The sequence below is a fragment of the Elephas maximus genome, chromosome 27 (assembly GCF_024166365.1).
Source record: "Elephas maximus indicus isolate mEleMax1 chromosome 27, mEleMax1 primary haplotype, whole genome shotgun sequence".
In the NCBI taxonomy this organism is placed as follows: Eukaryota; Metazoa; Chordata; class Mammalia; order Proboscidea; family Elephantidae; genus Elephas; species Elephas maximus.
In genome coordinates, this window is record NC_064845.1 from 24,979,357 (window position 1) to 24,995,282 (window position 15,926).

General features: G+C 40.3%; 2 protein-coding genes across 28 annotated transcripts in view; both read right to left on the bottom strand.

Moving 5' to 3' along the window:
• Positions 1-15,926, bottom strand: part of LOC126068340 (uncharacterized) — a 250,172-nt gene that overhangs the window by 35,447 nt on the left and 198,799 nt on the right. The gene's annotated exons all lie outside the window — the stretch shown is intronic.
• Positions 1-15,926, bottom strand: part of LOC126068352 (uncharacterized) — a 43,471-nt gene that overhangs the window by 15,135 nt on the left and 12,410 nt on the right. For 8 of the 27 annotated variants that reach the window (XM_049870833.1, XM_049870830.1, XM_049870828.1 and 5 more), the window contains exons 2-3: positions 12,839-12,912; positions 11,526-11,730 (exon numbers count right to left, since the gene is read on the bottom strand). In XM_049870833.1, coding sequence (XP_049726790.1) covers positions 11,563-11,730; positions 12,839-12,912 — 242 coding nt within the window. In that variant the 3' untranslated portion in view covers positions 11,526-11,562. Of the gene's footprint in view, positions 1-665; positions 756-11,525; positions 11,757-12,608; positions 12,913-15,926 lie in introns of those variants that run through there. The other 19 variants (XR_007515618.1, XM_049870837.1, XM_049870846.1 and 16 more) reach the window with 10 other exon arrangements.

Consider the following 15,926-nt stretch of genomic DNA (forward strand, 5'->3'; position numbering starts at 1 on the left):
CTGATCAAAAGTGGGAAAAATGCAGAACACAACTTCAAATCTCAGAGACTCCAGACTTTGTGGAGCCATGGGGGATGGACAAACTTCTGAAATCACTACCCTAAGATAACCTTTAAACCTAAAACCAAAAATATCCCCTGAAGTCTTCTTAAAACCAAACAATACTTTAGCTTAACTAGTAAAGAATGCCTTGAGCATTATGTTCTTTGAAGACTTATTTATGTGGGATCAAACTGACAACACGATTCAAAAGACTATGTAGGAGTCTTAGGGTTTATGCTTATGGGGGAGGATTATCTCAGAAAAGGAGGGTGAGAATGCTTGTACAATTCAAAGAATGTAATCAGTGTCACTAAATTGTACACGCAGAAAGTGCTGAACTGGTATATATTTTGCTGCATATACTCTCAGCAACAACAACAAAAAAACTATTTTAAAGAGGCAAGGAAAAAAAAGAAAACTATTTCATAAACAAAAACATCTAAAAGAATAAAATACCTAGGAATTAATTTAACCAGGGAGGACAAAGACTTTTAACTGAACACCATAAAACATTGCTGAAAGAAATTAAACACCTAAATAAATGAAAACACATTCCACGTTCTTCATATTGTTAAAATGTCAATACTACTCAAACCAATCAACAGATTCAATGCAATCCTTACACAAATTCCAACAGTTTCTTGGCAGAAACGGGAAACTCAATCCTTGAATTCATGTGAAACTGCGAGGGGCTCTGAATAGCCAAAGCAACCCTGAAAAATAAAAACAAAGAGGACTCAAACTTCTCTATTTCAAAAACCAGTATAAAGCTACAATAATCAAAACAATTTGGTGCTGGTATAATGACAAAGATATAAACAAATTAAATAGAATTGGGAGTCCAGAAATAAATTCATTTTCTACGGTCAACTGATTTTTTTATAAGGTGCCAATTGCATTCAATTGGGGAATAGTTTTTAATAAATGGTGCTGAGAAAAAGAATGCAAAAGAATGACATTGGACCCATACCTCACACCATGTATGAAAATTAACTCAAAATAGATCAATGATCTAAATGTCAGAACTAAAAGCTTAAAATGCTAAGAATAAAACACGCTTTGGGATCCAGTTTCCGACAGTGGATTCTAAGATATAACACCAAAAGCATTCGTAACAAAAGATAAAACAGATAAATCCAGTTCTCCAAATGTAAAAACTTCCAAAGGATTTTATCAAGGAAGTTAAGAAACAACCTACAGAATCCGAGAAAATATTTAGGAACCATGTATCTGATAAGGGTTTAGTACCCAGAATATTAAAAAAAAAAAAAAAAACCCTACAACTTAACAACAAAAAACAAACCACCAAATTTAAAAATGGGCAAAGGATTTGAACAGACATTTCTCTAAAGAACATACAAACAGTCAATAAGCACATAAAAAGATGCTCAACACAAGGGAGAATAAAGGAAACCAAAGACACAAGGGAAAGATTAACTCAAAGAACTAATGGAACACAACTACCACAGCCTCCACCAGACTGAGTCCAGCACAACTAGATGGTACCCGCCTACCATCACCAACTGCTCTGACAGGGATCACAACAGAGGGTTCCAGACAGAGTTGGAGAGAAATGCAGAACAAAATTCTAACTCACAAAAAAAGACCAGACTTATTGGCCTGACAGAGACTGGAGAAACCCCTAGAGTATGGCCCCAGACACACTTTTAGCTCAGTAATAAAGTCATCATTCCTGAGGTTCACCCATCAGCCAAAGATTAAACAAGCCCATAAAACAAAAGGAGACTTAACAGGGCACACCACCCCAGGGGCAAGGACAAGAAGGCAGCAGGGGACAGGAAAGCTGGTAATGGGGAATCCAAGACTGAGAAGGGGAGAGTGTTGACATGTCGTGGGGTTGGCAACCAATGTCACAGAACAGTATGTGTATTAAATGTTAAATGAGAAACTAGTTTGCTCTGTAAATCTTCACCTAAAGTACAATAAACAAAAAAATAATTTAACTTAAGGGAAAAAAAGATGCTTGACACGTCGTTAATCATTAGGGAAACGCAAATCAAAACCACAATACCACTTCACTCTCACTAGGATAACTATTACCAGAAAAATGGAAGATAAGAAGTATTGGCAAGGATATGGAAAAATTGGAACCCTATATTAGGTATATACCTACCCAAAAGACTTGAAAGCAGGGTGTGATCATTACGGTTGTGTTTCAAATTGATTGGGCCGTGACTCTCAGTGGTTTGGCAGTCATACAATGATGTAATCACTTCCATGATAAGATCTGATATAATGTAATCATCTCAATGATGGGATCTGCTGTGAGTAGCCAATCAGTTGAAAGGGAGTTTCCTTGGGGGTGTGGCCTGCAACCAATATAGGTAGACTTTCTGGCAAGGCTCATGGACTTTTGCTCATTCTGGACTCTGCAGCTGGCTCCTGTTTGTCTGACCTCCAGTTATTGGGACTTGAGCTAGCAGCTTACCTGCCATCTTGCCTTGCCCATTTTGGGTTCCCCAGCCCTGCCGCTATGTGATTCATGAGAAGCCTCCAGCCTGATCCACGGATTTAGGATGTTCCAGCCTCTACGACCACAGTAGCTATTTCCTTCACACAAATCTCTCTCTATATGTACTTATCCGCTTTACTGGATTTGCTTCTCTAGAACACCCAGCCTAAGACTCAGGGTCTTAGTTTCCTGCTTACCAATGTTCACTGGAGCATTATTATTGTTGTTGTTGTTGTTAGATGCCATCGAGTTGGTTCCAACTAATGGTGACCCTATGGAAAACAGAATGAAAAATTGTGTAGTCCTGTGCCATTCTAACAATTGTTGCTATGTTTGAGCCCATTGTTGCAGCCACTGTGTCAATCCACCTCGTTGAGGGTCTTCCTCTCTTTCACTGACCCTCCATCCACCTTACCAAGCGTGATGTCCTTCTCCAGGGACTGATCCTTCCTGATAACACATCCAAAGCATGAGAGAAGAAGTCTTGCCATCCTTGCTTCCACGGAGAACTCTGGTTGTACTTCTTCCATGAGAGATTTGTTCGTTCCTCTGGCAGTCCATGGTATACTCAATATTCTTCGCCAACACCATTAATTCAAAGGCATTGATTCTTCTTCAGTCTTCCCTATTCACTGTTCAGCTTTCGCATGCAGATGCAATTTAAAACACCATGGCTTGGGTCAGGCCCACCTTAGTCTACAAGGTGACATCTTTGCTTTTTAACACTTTAAAAAGGTCTTTTGCAGCAGATTTACTCAATGTGTCCTTTGATTTCCTGACTGCTGCTTCCATGGGTGTTGATTATGGATCCAGTAAAATGAAATCCTTGACAACTTCAATTGTTTCTCTGTTTATGATGATGCTGCTCACTGGCCCAGTTGTGAGGATTTTTGTTTTCTTTATGTTGAGGTATAATCCATATTGAAGACTGTAGTCTTTGATCTTCATCAATAAGTGCTTCAAGTCTTCTTCACTTTCGGCAAGCAAGGTTTTGTCATCTGCATATTGCAGGTTGTTAACGAGTCTTCCTCTAATCCTGTTGCCTCATTCTTCTTAATATGGTCCATATTTTCGGATTATTTCCTCAGCATACAGATTGAATAAATATGGTGAAAGCATACAACCCTGACACACGCCTTTCCTGACTTTGAACAATGCAGTATCCCCTTGTTTAGTTCCAACGACTGCCTCTTTATCTATGTACAGATTCCTCATGAGCACAATTAAGTGTTCTGGAATTCCCATCCTTGGCAATCATCCATAATTTGTCATAATCCACACAGTCGAATGCCTCTGCTCAGTGAATGTAAAACAGAGGTAAACATCTTTCTGGTTATCTCTGACTTCAACCAAGATTCATCTGCCATCAGCAATGATATCCCTCTTTCCATCTCGTCTTTTGAATCTGGCTTGAATTTCTGGCAGTTCCCTGTTGATATACTGCTGCAGCTCATTCTAAATGATTTTCAGCAAAATTTTACTTGCGTGTGATATTAATAATACTGTTGCATAATTTCTGCATTCAGTTGGATCACCTTTATTTGGAAGGAGCACAAATACCGATCTCTTCCAGTTGGCTGGCCAAGAAGCTGTCTTCCAAAATTTCTTGGCATAGACAAGTGAGCACTTGCAGCACTGCATCTGTTTGTTGAAACATCTCAACTGGTAGTCCATCAATTCCTGGAGCCTTGTTTTTCTGCCAATACCTTCAGTGCAGCTTGAGCCTCTTCCTTCAGTACCATCGGTTCTGTTGACCAATTCTTTTTGGTATAGTGACTCTGTGTATTCCTTCCATCGTCTTTTGATGCTTCCTGTGTCACCTAGTATATTCCTTGTTGAAGCCTTCAATATGGCATCTCCAGGCTTGAATTTTTTCTTCAGATTTTTCAGCTTGAGAAACGTCCAGCATGTTCTTCCCTTTTGGTTTCCTAACTCCAGGTTACTTTGTCTTCTGGAGCCACCCTTTGAAATCTTCTTTTTGCTCTTTTACTTCATCACTTTTTCCATTTGCTTTAGATACCTGAAGTTCAAGAGCAAGTTTCAGAGTCTCTTTTGACATCCATTTTGGTCTTTTCTTTCTTTCTTGTCGTTTCAATGACCTCTTGCTTTTTTCACGTATGATGTCCTTGATGTCATTCCACAACTTGTCTGGTCATTAGTGCTCAACGTGTCAAATCTATTCTTGAGATGGTCTCTAAATTCAGGTGGGATATATTCAAGCCTGTACTTTGGCTCTCTTGGACTTGTTCTTATTTTCTTCAGCTTCAACTTGAACTTATATATGAACAGTTGATGGTCTGTTCTGCAGTCGGCCCCTGGTCTTGTTCTGACTGATGATACTGAGCTTCTCCATCATCTCTTTACACAGATGTAGTTGATTTCATTCCTGTGTATTCCATCTGGTGAGGCCCGGGTGTATAATCGCCACTTATGTTATTCGAAAAAAATACCTGTAATGAAAAAGTCATTGGTCTCGCAAAATTCTATCCTGCCATCTCCAGCATCGTTTCTATCACCAAGGCCATATTTTACAACAACCAATCCTTCTTTGTTTCCACCTTTTGCATTCCAATCACCAGTAATTATCGATGCATCCTGATTGCATGTTCAATCAATTGGAGACTGCAGAAGTTGGTAAAAAATCTTTAATTTCTTCGTCTTTGACCTTAGTGGTTGGTGCGTAAATTTGAAAAGTAGGTCACGTTAACTGATCTTCCTTGCAGGCGTATGGATATTATCCTACCACCCACAGCATTGTACTTCAGGATAGATCCTGAAATGTTTTTTGATGATGAATGCAATGCTATTCCTCTTCAGGTTGTTGCTGCTGGCATAGCAGACCATATGACTATCCGATTCAAAATGGCCAATACCAGTCCTTTTCAGCTCACTAATGCCTAGGACATTGATGCTTATGTGTTCTATTTTGTTTTTTATGATTTCCAATTTTCCTAGATTCATACTTTGTACATTCCAGGTTCCGATTATTAATGGATGTTCACAGCTGTTTCTTCTCATTTTGAGTCGTGCCACATCAGGAAATGAAGGTTCTAAAATCTTGACTCGATCCACATCATTAAGTTTACTCTGAGGAGGCAGCTCATCTTCTGGGACAGTCTCTGACAATGTTCCACTGCTATCCATAAGGTTTTCACTGGCTAATTCTTTTCAGAAATAGACCACTACGTCCTTCTTCCTAGTCTGTCTCAGTCTGGAAGCTCCACTAAAACCTGTCTGCCATGGGTGACCCTGTTGGTATCTGAATACCAGTGGCAGAGCTTCCAGCATGACAGCAACATGCAAGCCCCCACAGTACGACAAAATGACAGACACATGGGGGAAGCATTATTAACAACTGCCAAAAAGTGGAAACAACCTAAGTATCCATCAACAGATGAATGGATAAAATGTGGGAAATCCATACAATGCAGTAATTCAGCCATGAAGAAATATGAAGTTCTGATACATGGTAAAACATGGATGAACCTTGAAAAGATTATACTGAGTGAACTAAGTCAGACACTACTGGACAATATTGTATGACCCACCTATATAAAATCTCTATGCATAGAGATCAATGTTTATTAGAGCTTACTAAGGGCAGGTGGGAGGGGAAAATGGACAGTTATTCCTTAAGGAGTATGGAGTTTCTGTTAAGGATGATAATAAAAAAATTTGGAAATGGATAGGGATGACAACTGCACAGCATGGTGAGTGTAATAAATGTCACTGAATTGTACACATACAAATGGTTGAAATGCCAAATGTTTTGTTATACGTATTTTACCACACACACATACAAAATCCATTTGTCTAATGTGCTCTTTGAATGGGATCTTTACCTACGTGTGATTTCATAACGCCATCTGGAAAATGTTGGTTTACTGAGTTATTCAGTTCTTCCAAATGTTGACACAGTTCATTATATAATATCACTATTACTATCATTATTACCACGAATGTCTTTACTAGAATGCTATCAAGCTCAAGGTGGCCCATACAGATATCCCCAAATTCTAATTTTTGCCTGAAAGCTCCAATTTCATTTTGTTCATTTTCAAAGAAATGTTTGCCAAATACCCAAGTCTGAATAACCATGGTTTTTCAGTTGTTCTTTCAATTAAAGAAGATATTACATGAAAATGGGGAGGGGGGTAGCTGAGCTAGCAACTCAATCACACAAATTCTTTTCCTCTGCAGCACATACCCATTTTATCACACAGATACTCTAGAGCCAAGTAGAGTAAAATTTAATTTGTACTGAAAAAGAATCTGAAGGAAAAATGAGGTTTTTTTTTAACTGTATGACGTGAAGTATTCATGACAGAGAAGAAGACACACTACTAGACAATTCAGTGCCACTGCCTTGATTTCCTCCTAAGGTATCAGCTGTTTTACTCAGCATTGCTTTTGTATCTTTAATCCAAACATCAAAGCGAAAAGGGCATATAATATTTTAGTATTAATATGAACAGGTTTTACTCCTAAGGGTTCAAGGACTACACTTTGAAAACTACTGACTTACATATACAAACAAGTCTTTAAAATGTAAGATATGTGCATATTTAAATTAAAACTAAAAAGCCTATTGCCAGTGGAGACCATTTCGACTCATAGTGACCCTATAAGATAGAGTAAAACTGTCCCATCAGGTTTTCAAGGCTGTAGTCTTTTTTTTTAGTCTTTACAGAAGCAGACCAGCACATCCTTCTCCCACAGAGGGGCTGGATTTGAACTGCTGACCTCTCGGTTAGTAGCTGATCGCTTAACCACTGACCACAAGGGATCTAAAACGTCTCCAGACGTCAATATGTCCCCCAGAAGCAAAATCCTATCCGACCCAACATTGAGAAGTAGTGTTTTGAAGGAAAACCGCCTAGGAAGTCTAACCTTGACTTTTTTTTTTTTTTTTAACAAAACAAAAAAAAGGAATAAATTCAATTTGAGGTCTATCTTCCTACCTTTCCTAAACTTAATTATTCGATGATGGAATGCAACTGTCCATTCTGAGTCCCACCTACAAACAACACCTGAATAACATTACCAAATTAAACTCTTTCTACTAGGGAAATGAGATTACCAATTTCAGGAGTGATATCTTCTATATCTCACGCGCATTAGAGAGGGAAGATAGACCAAGGTTTCTCAACCATGGGAGTGCACATCAAAATAACCTGAGGTGCTTTTTTAATATACGTCAGGATACCATCTAAGCCACACCAAATCAGAATTCATTCAGCAATTACTTGAGTGTCCACTATACGCAAAGCACTGTAATAGGTGATAGGGATTGTCTCAGACATCTAGTGCTGCCGTAACAGAAATACCACAGGCGCACGGGTTTAACAAAAAGAAATTCATTCTCTCACTGTCTAGTAGGCTAAAAGTCTAAATTCAGGGCGCTAGATCCAGAGGAAGGCTTTCTCTCTCTGTCAGCTCTGGAGGAAGGTCCTTGTCATCAGTCTTTCCCTGGTCTGGGAGCACCTCACACAGGAACCTTGGGTCCAAAGGACAATCTCTGCTCCTGGCACTGCTTTCTTGGTGGTAGGACGTCCCCAACTCTCTGCTTACTTCCCTTTCATCTCTTCAGAGATAAAAGGTGGTGCAGGCCACACCCCTGGGGAACTTCCTTTATACTGGATCAGGGATGCGACCTGGTAACGGTGTTAAAATCCCACCCTAATCCTCTTTAACATAAAATTACAATCACAAAATGGAAGACAACCACACAATACTGGAATCATGGCCTAACCAAGTAAACACATACATTTTTGAGGGGGACATAATTCAATCCATGACAGGGATGCAGCAATACATAAAAGACACATGGTCCCTGTCCTCTTAAAGTTCACATTCCAGTACAGGGAGACACCATAAACATGTAGACAAATAAACAGGATTACCTCAGTCTATTAAAAAAACAAAACACGAGGGAAAGTTTAGTCCAAAGGACGAATGGACCACAACTACCACAATCTCTGCCAGGCTGAGCCCAGAACAACTAGATGGTGCCTGGCTTCCACCACCAACTGCTCTGATAGGAATCACAATACAGGGTCCTTGGACACAGCAGGAGAAAAATGTAGAACAAAATTCAAATTCAAACACACAAAAAAACACCAGACTTGCTGGTCTGAGGGACCTTGAGAAACCACAAGCCTAGGGCCCCCGGATACCCTTTTAACTCGGTACAAAAGTACTCCAGAGGCTCCCTCTTAGGCCAAAGATGAGACAAGTCTATATGGCGGACAATAACACACCTGAGCAACTGACTGCATAATTTAACCATGTTTATGAGACTAAATGAACACACCAGCACAAAAGCAAAGATAAAGAAAGCAGGAAGGGACGGGCAAGTGAACAAATGGAAACAGGGAACCCGGCGTGAAGGGGAGAGTGTTGACACATCAAAGCGTTGGCACCCAATGTCCTAAAACAATTTGTCTCTTAATTCTTTAATGAAAAACTAATTTGCTCTGTAAACTTTCACCTAAAACATTACTAAAAAAAAAAAAGGCAAATAGAAAAAACTATAATGGGACCAATTTCACTACATTCTCACCAATATCAGTAAAGATATTATCAAAGTACTCAATGTTCTAAGTGAAAGTTGTATTTTTGTATTTAGAAAGGCCATGACATAATCATGTCCATACATTCAAAATTACTTGTTCTATGTTTGGTGGTGGGCAAAACTATGGCTCCTACTCTTTGGGAAATTTTAAGCTCAAGACTAAATAGGTAAATTCTCTCACCGTTTCAATTTTAACTTACATCAGTTCAATGAAAACAATGTTAAATTCCTGAAAAAAGTAGAATTTAATGGTTTTATGAATAAGCGGGGAAAAGAGCACCTGTACTCCCGAAGGCAACTTTGGGCAATAACTAAGGGTGATCCAAAGCAAGGTATTCCCCAGAAATTACTCAAAACAAAAAAGCATCCCTTGGCAAGCTGACAATTACAAGGATTGTTTACAAAGAAATCAGGCAGGGTTCTGCATTTTGTACTTCTGTGAAGAACTGGTAGCAAAAATTTGAAGGCAGTCAATTTACTGCTCTTAAATTTTTCTAAGAAGCAAGTACAAAGCCTCTTACCTAGCCTACCTATGGTTTAAAAAAAAGAGCTGTGGGTTCCAAGTAAGTAAAAGGCCAAACACTTCCCTGTTATGTCAACTACTAAAAAAAAAAAAAAAAAAAAAACCTAAAAGGCACTGCTATTATCAGCCCAGCCTTCCTTGAACAGTCAAAAATAAATAAGATGCCAGAGGACGTTTAGGCTTTCAGTACACACCCCACTCCATACACACAAACAATAAAGCAATCTGTTCAGCCTGTAACAAACCAAAACACCAGTTGCTGTCCAGTCAGTTCCAACTCGTGGCAACCCCACGTATGTCAGAGCAGAGCTGTGCTCCACAGGGTTATCGACAGCTGTTTTTTTGTAAGAAGATTGTCAGGCCTTTCTTCCAAAGCACCTCTGGGTGGACTCCAACCTCCAATCTTCCCGTTAGGAGCTGAGCACATTAACCATTTGCACCAGCCGGGGACTCCCATAATAGCGGTTTTCTCAAACTGTTGCTGTACAAACCTCACAGAGAGCTCTCATGATTCCCTCTCCACATCACTCTGTCACAAATTTGTAAATATTTCGTGCTTGCAATGAAGTAGCTTCTTGGATACAAACAGCTTTTAACTGCCCAAAAGAATGAAGGACCAATTCCAGAGAAAAAGGCAGATTCACCTTCCTCTTTGAACCTGTGATTTGTCACTGCCATCTCTAAGCATTCAGAGCCCAGTCTTTGCAAAGTCGGTTCCTAAAGGCTCAAATTGAACGACAAAACTCTAAATAAACGTTTCCAATGGCTACCACCCCACAGCTGTAAGAATAAATTTCAAGCCCCTTAGTTTAGAATTGCCCCTATATACTCTTCCTCCCCTAGTCTCAGCTCCTGCCATCCCTCCTCAGTCCTCATCAACTAACAGCATGTATAAAATCATCAGGCACATAATCCCCAGCTGACAAGATGGGAGGATAAAGATGAAAGTCAGAGACTGTCTCTGCGCTGCGCCACAGGGCCCTCTCCCAGACCTTAACTGAAGTCTTTCTTTGCTTGTATTCTTTCTTATTATAACAAATGGGTAAATGTAGGTACAAGTAAAGGAGCCCTAGTGGCACAACGGTTAAGCCCTCTGCTGCTAACCAGTGGTTTGAGCCCACCCAGTGGTTCCACAGGAGAAAAGACCTGGCAATCTGCTCCCGTAAAGATTATGGCCTAGGAAACCCTATAGGGCAGTTATACTCTGTCAAAAGGGTTGCTCTGAGTTGGAATCAACTCAACAGCACACAACAACAACAAATTAAAAAGTTTCTGTGAATTTTATAAGCAGTTATAGAGAATTAGCAAACCCAGGGGGCAATAAGCCAGCAGGGGCTAGCAGGACAGAGATTTGTGAAGACCCAGGTCTGGGCAGCTGCGTGACAGAGAAAGGCTGCACAGGCTAGTTCCAGGGGACGAGAGAGAGAGAGAGGGGCCAGCTGGTCTGAAGTGATGGGAGTTGTGCAGACTTCTGAGCCTACGGCTGGTACCCAATGACCTGGCCCTAGGTGGCCAGGGATGAGGTCTAGTTTAACTCTGGGTGGTAAGGGTAAGAGAGACAAAGTGCCATGTAAGTGGTGACAAGGAAATGACAAAGGTGAGGTTTGCCCACCTTGCCCCTTTAGCAGTGCATACACTTTGAAAAACACTGCTCTAACCAGGACTCTGCAAATCAAAAGGTCAAGGATTCTCCAGAGGTCAGTTTGTGGCCAAACTGAACCGAGCAACTCAGCGAAGTAGGCTTAATACAACAAAGCTCAGGTTCACTGAAAGAACCAAGAATGAAAGAAGCTGTGGTCAGAGAAAAGAAATTTCAAGTTCAGAACTGCAGCTACAAGGAGCAAAGAGAGGCACAAGGTGAGCAGGTAAGGAGTTCACTTGACATTAATTGAATCTGTAAGCCAATAACTTACCAAACCTGAAACTTGAGACTGTTGAGTCGATTCCAACTCATAACGACCCAACAGGACAGAGCAGAACTGCCCCACAGCGTTTCCAAGGAGTGGCTGGTAGATTCAAACTGCTGACCTTTCGGTTAGCAGCTGGGTTCTTAAACACTATGGCACCAGGACTCCAGTAATTCATGAGAACATGCAAAATAGTCTCTGTAGTGATCAACTGTAACAGTCAAACCGTCAGAGCACCTAAATTTAAGTGAAGGTGATATACAGAAATTCAGTTTTATGATAAAAGATAAGCTAAAAGATAACTTATTCTATTAAAGGACTTCATATTTCAAATCATTTACAGTAAGTTTCTTTAAAATAACAAGTTCATCCATTGTTAAGTGAGTAGATTAGCCATTACTGAATATATACACAATCACACAGAAACATTTCTATAGGACATACAGCCCATATTTCATTTCCCCCCTTGACTAGCTTCTCTATTAGGAAATACTCTAACCAGTTCTCTCTCACTGTCCCTGCTACAAGATCACATGAGAATGTCTGCAAGGTTACATAGCTCCTTGGCCTCATTTACTCAAGTCTCTTGATCCCAGACATCTTCCCTATTTGAATCCTGCAGGCTCTCACAGACATGCTAGTTTCTAACTACTTGCTCGTACCTCGGATTAGGCTACTTACCTGTCTTGCCTAACTAATATTACACTTGCTACTCTGATCTAGTCACCTGGTTTCAACCCTACTGACGCTGCAGTTGCTTACATATCCTTTAAAAGCCAACTGTTGTTAACAAACAAGTCCAACAAACTCCAAGAACATGGCACGCCTATTTCTCCAGGTTGTGGCTCTCACTTGCTCAGCCTTTTATAGTTCTCCTGGGAACACTTTCCACATGCTGGTAACGATCCAGTTTGACACTGCAACCACACACTGCCTAGCGTGTAAGCTTTCAAAACTGGGGGAAATCCCTAAGTATTTAGAGAACTATGCAATATAGAAGACTCTTGTTTATTATTCATATACAAATGCACCCAACTACACACACACACACGCATGCACGCACGCACGCACACACACACAGCTACTAACCTTAAGGGTGGAGGTTCGGACCCACCCAGTGGCACTACGGAAGAAAAACCTGGCGATCTGCTTCCATAAAGACTATATCCGAGAAAATCCTACAGGGTGCAGTTCTACTCTACACACATGGAGTCGTCATGTCAGAATCAACTGGACAGCCATGGGTTTGGCAAGACAGATAGATAGAGCTTTCCAAGTCCTGTTTGATTAATTATGTGATTTTACCCCATGGAACTTACACAGATTTCGCATACCATGTTTATGAAGAAAGTAGGTTCTTTCTGACTTCCACCATTCCCAATCCAAAATTTCCCTGCAAAGGAAGAGGGAAAGAGTAAATATCATCAATAAGGTTTTCTTCACATTTTTTCTTTGTTAATTGCAGGCAACATTTAACAATATAATCTGCATCAAGATGAAAATTTATAGTTCTCTTAAATAATTTTCTTAGTGATGGAGATTAAGAAAAGGCACATGTTCGGCACACCCCACGGAACACAAATCTACCAAACATGTCCTTGTGGTTTTCGATCTTCTAAAGGGAATCCACCAAGCGCTCCTTGGAAACTCTGTCCTATAAGGTCACTAGGAGTTGGAATCGATTCAATGGAAGCAGGTTTGGTTTCTTTCGTTTAAAGGGATATTTTAAAGAGGTTATGTATGACTCCTGTCCAACGAGTACAAAAGAGAACAATATTACAAAAGGGATATAAACATCGAGAAGGACTCCACCCACTCCACCTTGGGTTCAATTAGCCACTTCTCCCTTGGCGCTCCAAAGTACAGGTAAGACACTTGCCCTTATCTGAGTCCACCTTATTCCATACCAGAAGGCAGACCCTTTGTTTTATATATAGATGTATCTCCAGCATCAAAGACCAGGAGGCAGTAAGCATGCAAATGTTTGTCATTTAATAAAATTATCAGGATGTTAACAAAACCATTTCCATTAAAATTATTACAGAAAAAAAAAAACACAATATTTACCTACAGTCCCTGTAAGTCAACAACTGAAGACTATTGTCGTCAGGTGCCATCGAGTTAGTTCCAACTCACAGCGACCCTATGTACAATAGAATGAAATACTGCCCAGTAACCGCGCCATCCTCACAATCCTTGCTATGTTTAAGCCCACTGTTGTAGCCACTGTGTCTATCAATCTTGTTGAGGGTCTTCTTTTTTGCTGACACTCTACTTTACCAAGCATGATATCCTTCTCTAGGGACTGGTCCTTCCTGATAACATGCCAGAAGTACACGATCTCACCATCCTCGCTTCTAGGGAGCATTCTGGCTGCTACTTCTTCCAAGACATATTTGTCTGCTCTTCTGTCAGTTCACGGTATATTAAATATTCTTCGTCAACACCGTACTTCAAAGGCATCAATTCTTTCTCAGCCTTCCTTATTCATTGTCCAGTTTTCACATGTATATGAGGCAACTGAAAATACCATGGCTTAGGTCAGATGCACCTTAGTCCCCAAAGTGACATCTTTGTTTTTTAATAATTTAAAGAGGTCTTTGCAGCAGATTTGCCTAATGCAATACGTTGTTTGAAACTGAAGACTACCATATAAATGAGTTTAAAAATACAAATGGCATAGACAAAGGGCCATGGTTCCCAAACTCTGATCCTTTAATAGTAATCTAAGAAACCATACTGGCTAATGTAACAATGGATGGTATAATACGTAAATTCCAAAACTGTGGCATAACACAATAGTTTATTTTTAATCCCTGCATACAGAAAGACCAAAATCAGTGTTAATGATCAGTTTGAGGAGGGTGGAGACGACCCAGGCTGACAGATGCTCAGCTCTATTTGACCCCTCGTTTCCAATGTTGCTCTGTCATACCTACAACTGCCAGACAGCAGGTGGGGAAGAGAGAGGATCGATCGAGGGGGCTTTGTATTTGCGGTGGATAAAGTGACACTCAACACTTCTGCTTAATTTCCTATGGAAAGATCTCAATCATATGGCCATCCCCAACAGCAAAGGGACTAGTAAATATAGGTTAGCTGGCATCAGGGATAAAAAGAAACAAGCTTGGTAAAGAGCAAGTCTTTATCACAGAAGTTTTTAAAAAATACAGATTCTAAGGTATTATCCCAGGTGATTCTCATTCAGCAGGTCTACCAGGACCCAAAGAACCTGCATTTAATCTCGCCAACTGACTGTGATGTATGTCCAAGTTAGGAAACACTGGCTTAGGTAGTAAAGACCATGAGGCAAATGGGAAAAGCAAAACAAAAAATTTTCATGTTAAAGTTTAAAACAATGTACTGGATAAAAGGAAAACTAAAGGATAACGAAAAATTGAGCTAATTCTTCCCTACTTTGGCCTGTAACAGCAGCCTCTCGTAGCTTTCTTCCTACCTCTTGTAGCTTCATTTCAGGTTTCCTTTTCTCTATTCATCCTATAGTCTCCATTATACTCTCACTGACCGCGAGCTCTGCTCATTCCTTGAGTGACCTCATTCACGTTAATTATCACCTAAAACATTTTTCTCTGAATCCAGCCTCACATTTAACCACCTAGGATTTCCAAGGTGGTGCAGACGCTGAAAACACTCGAATACTAACCGAAAGGTTGACAGTTTGAACTCACCCAGATGTGCCTTGGATGACAGGCCTGATGACTGGCTTATGAAGGATGACAGCCTTGAAAACCCAGTTCTACTTTGCACACATGGAGTCGCCATGAGTCGGAATCAACTTGATGGCAACTAACAACTATAACACTTCTCCAATGTAGATGTCCTGCTAGCATCCCAACATATCCAAATATGAATTCATCTTCCTGCCAAACCAGTTCCCTCTGTTTGTTCCCTAACCACCTAGGCCGCCTAGTTAAAACCATAGGAATCATGGAGGTACTGTCCTGCTCCTTCAGCCTCTATAATCCAGTTACCAAGTACTATCCATTTTTGACTTCCTAAAAATCTACCATCTATCCCCACTTAAAAAACAAAAAACCAACACTGTCACCAAGTTAATTATAGGACACAGCAGAGCTTCCCCACAGTGTTTCCAAGGAGTGGCTGGTGGATTTGAACTGCCAACCTTTTGGTTAGGAGCCACAGCTCACTGTAGCTCTTAGTCACTGTGCCACCAGAGCTCCACTGCCACTGTCTTATTTCAGGCTTTCTTTTCTTTTCAAATGATAGAACTACCAGTTCCCCAACCTCCAGCTTCATTTTCAACATCAATCTATATATTTTACACTAGCTCTCCTTCCTCACGATTTGTTCAAGATTCACATCTGACACTGATTTCCTGCTTCAGATCTTTCAGTGGCTCACTACTACTTTCAGAATAAAGTTCTA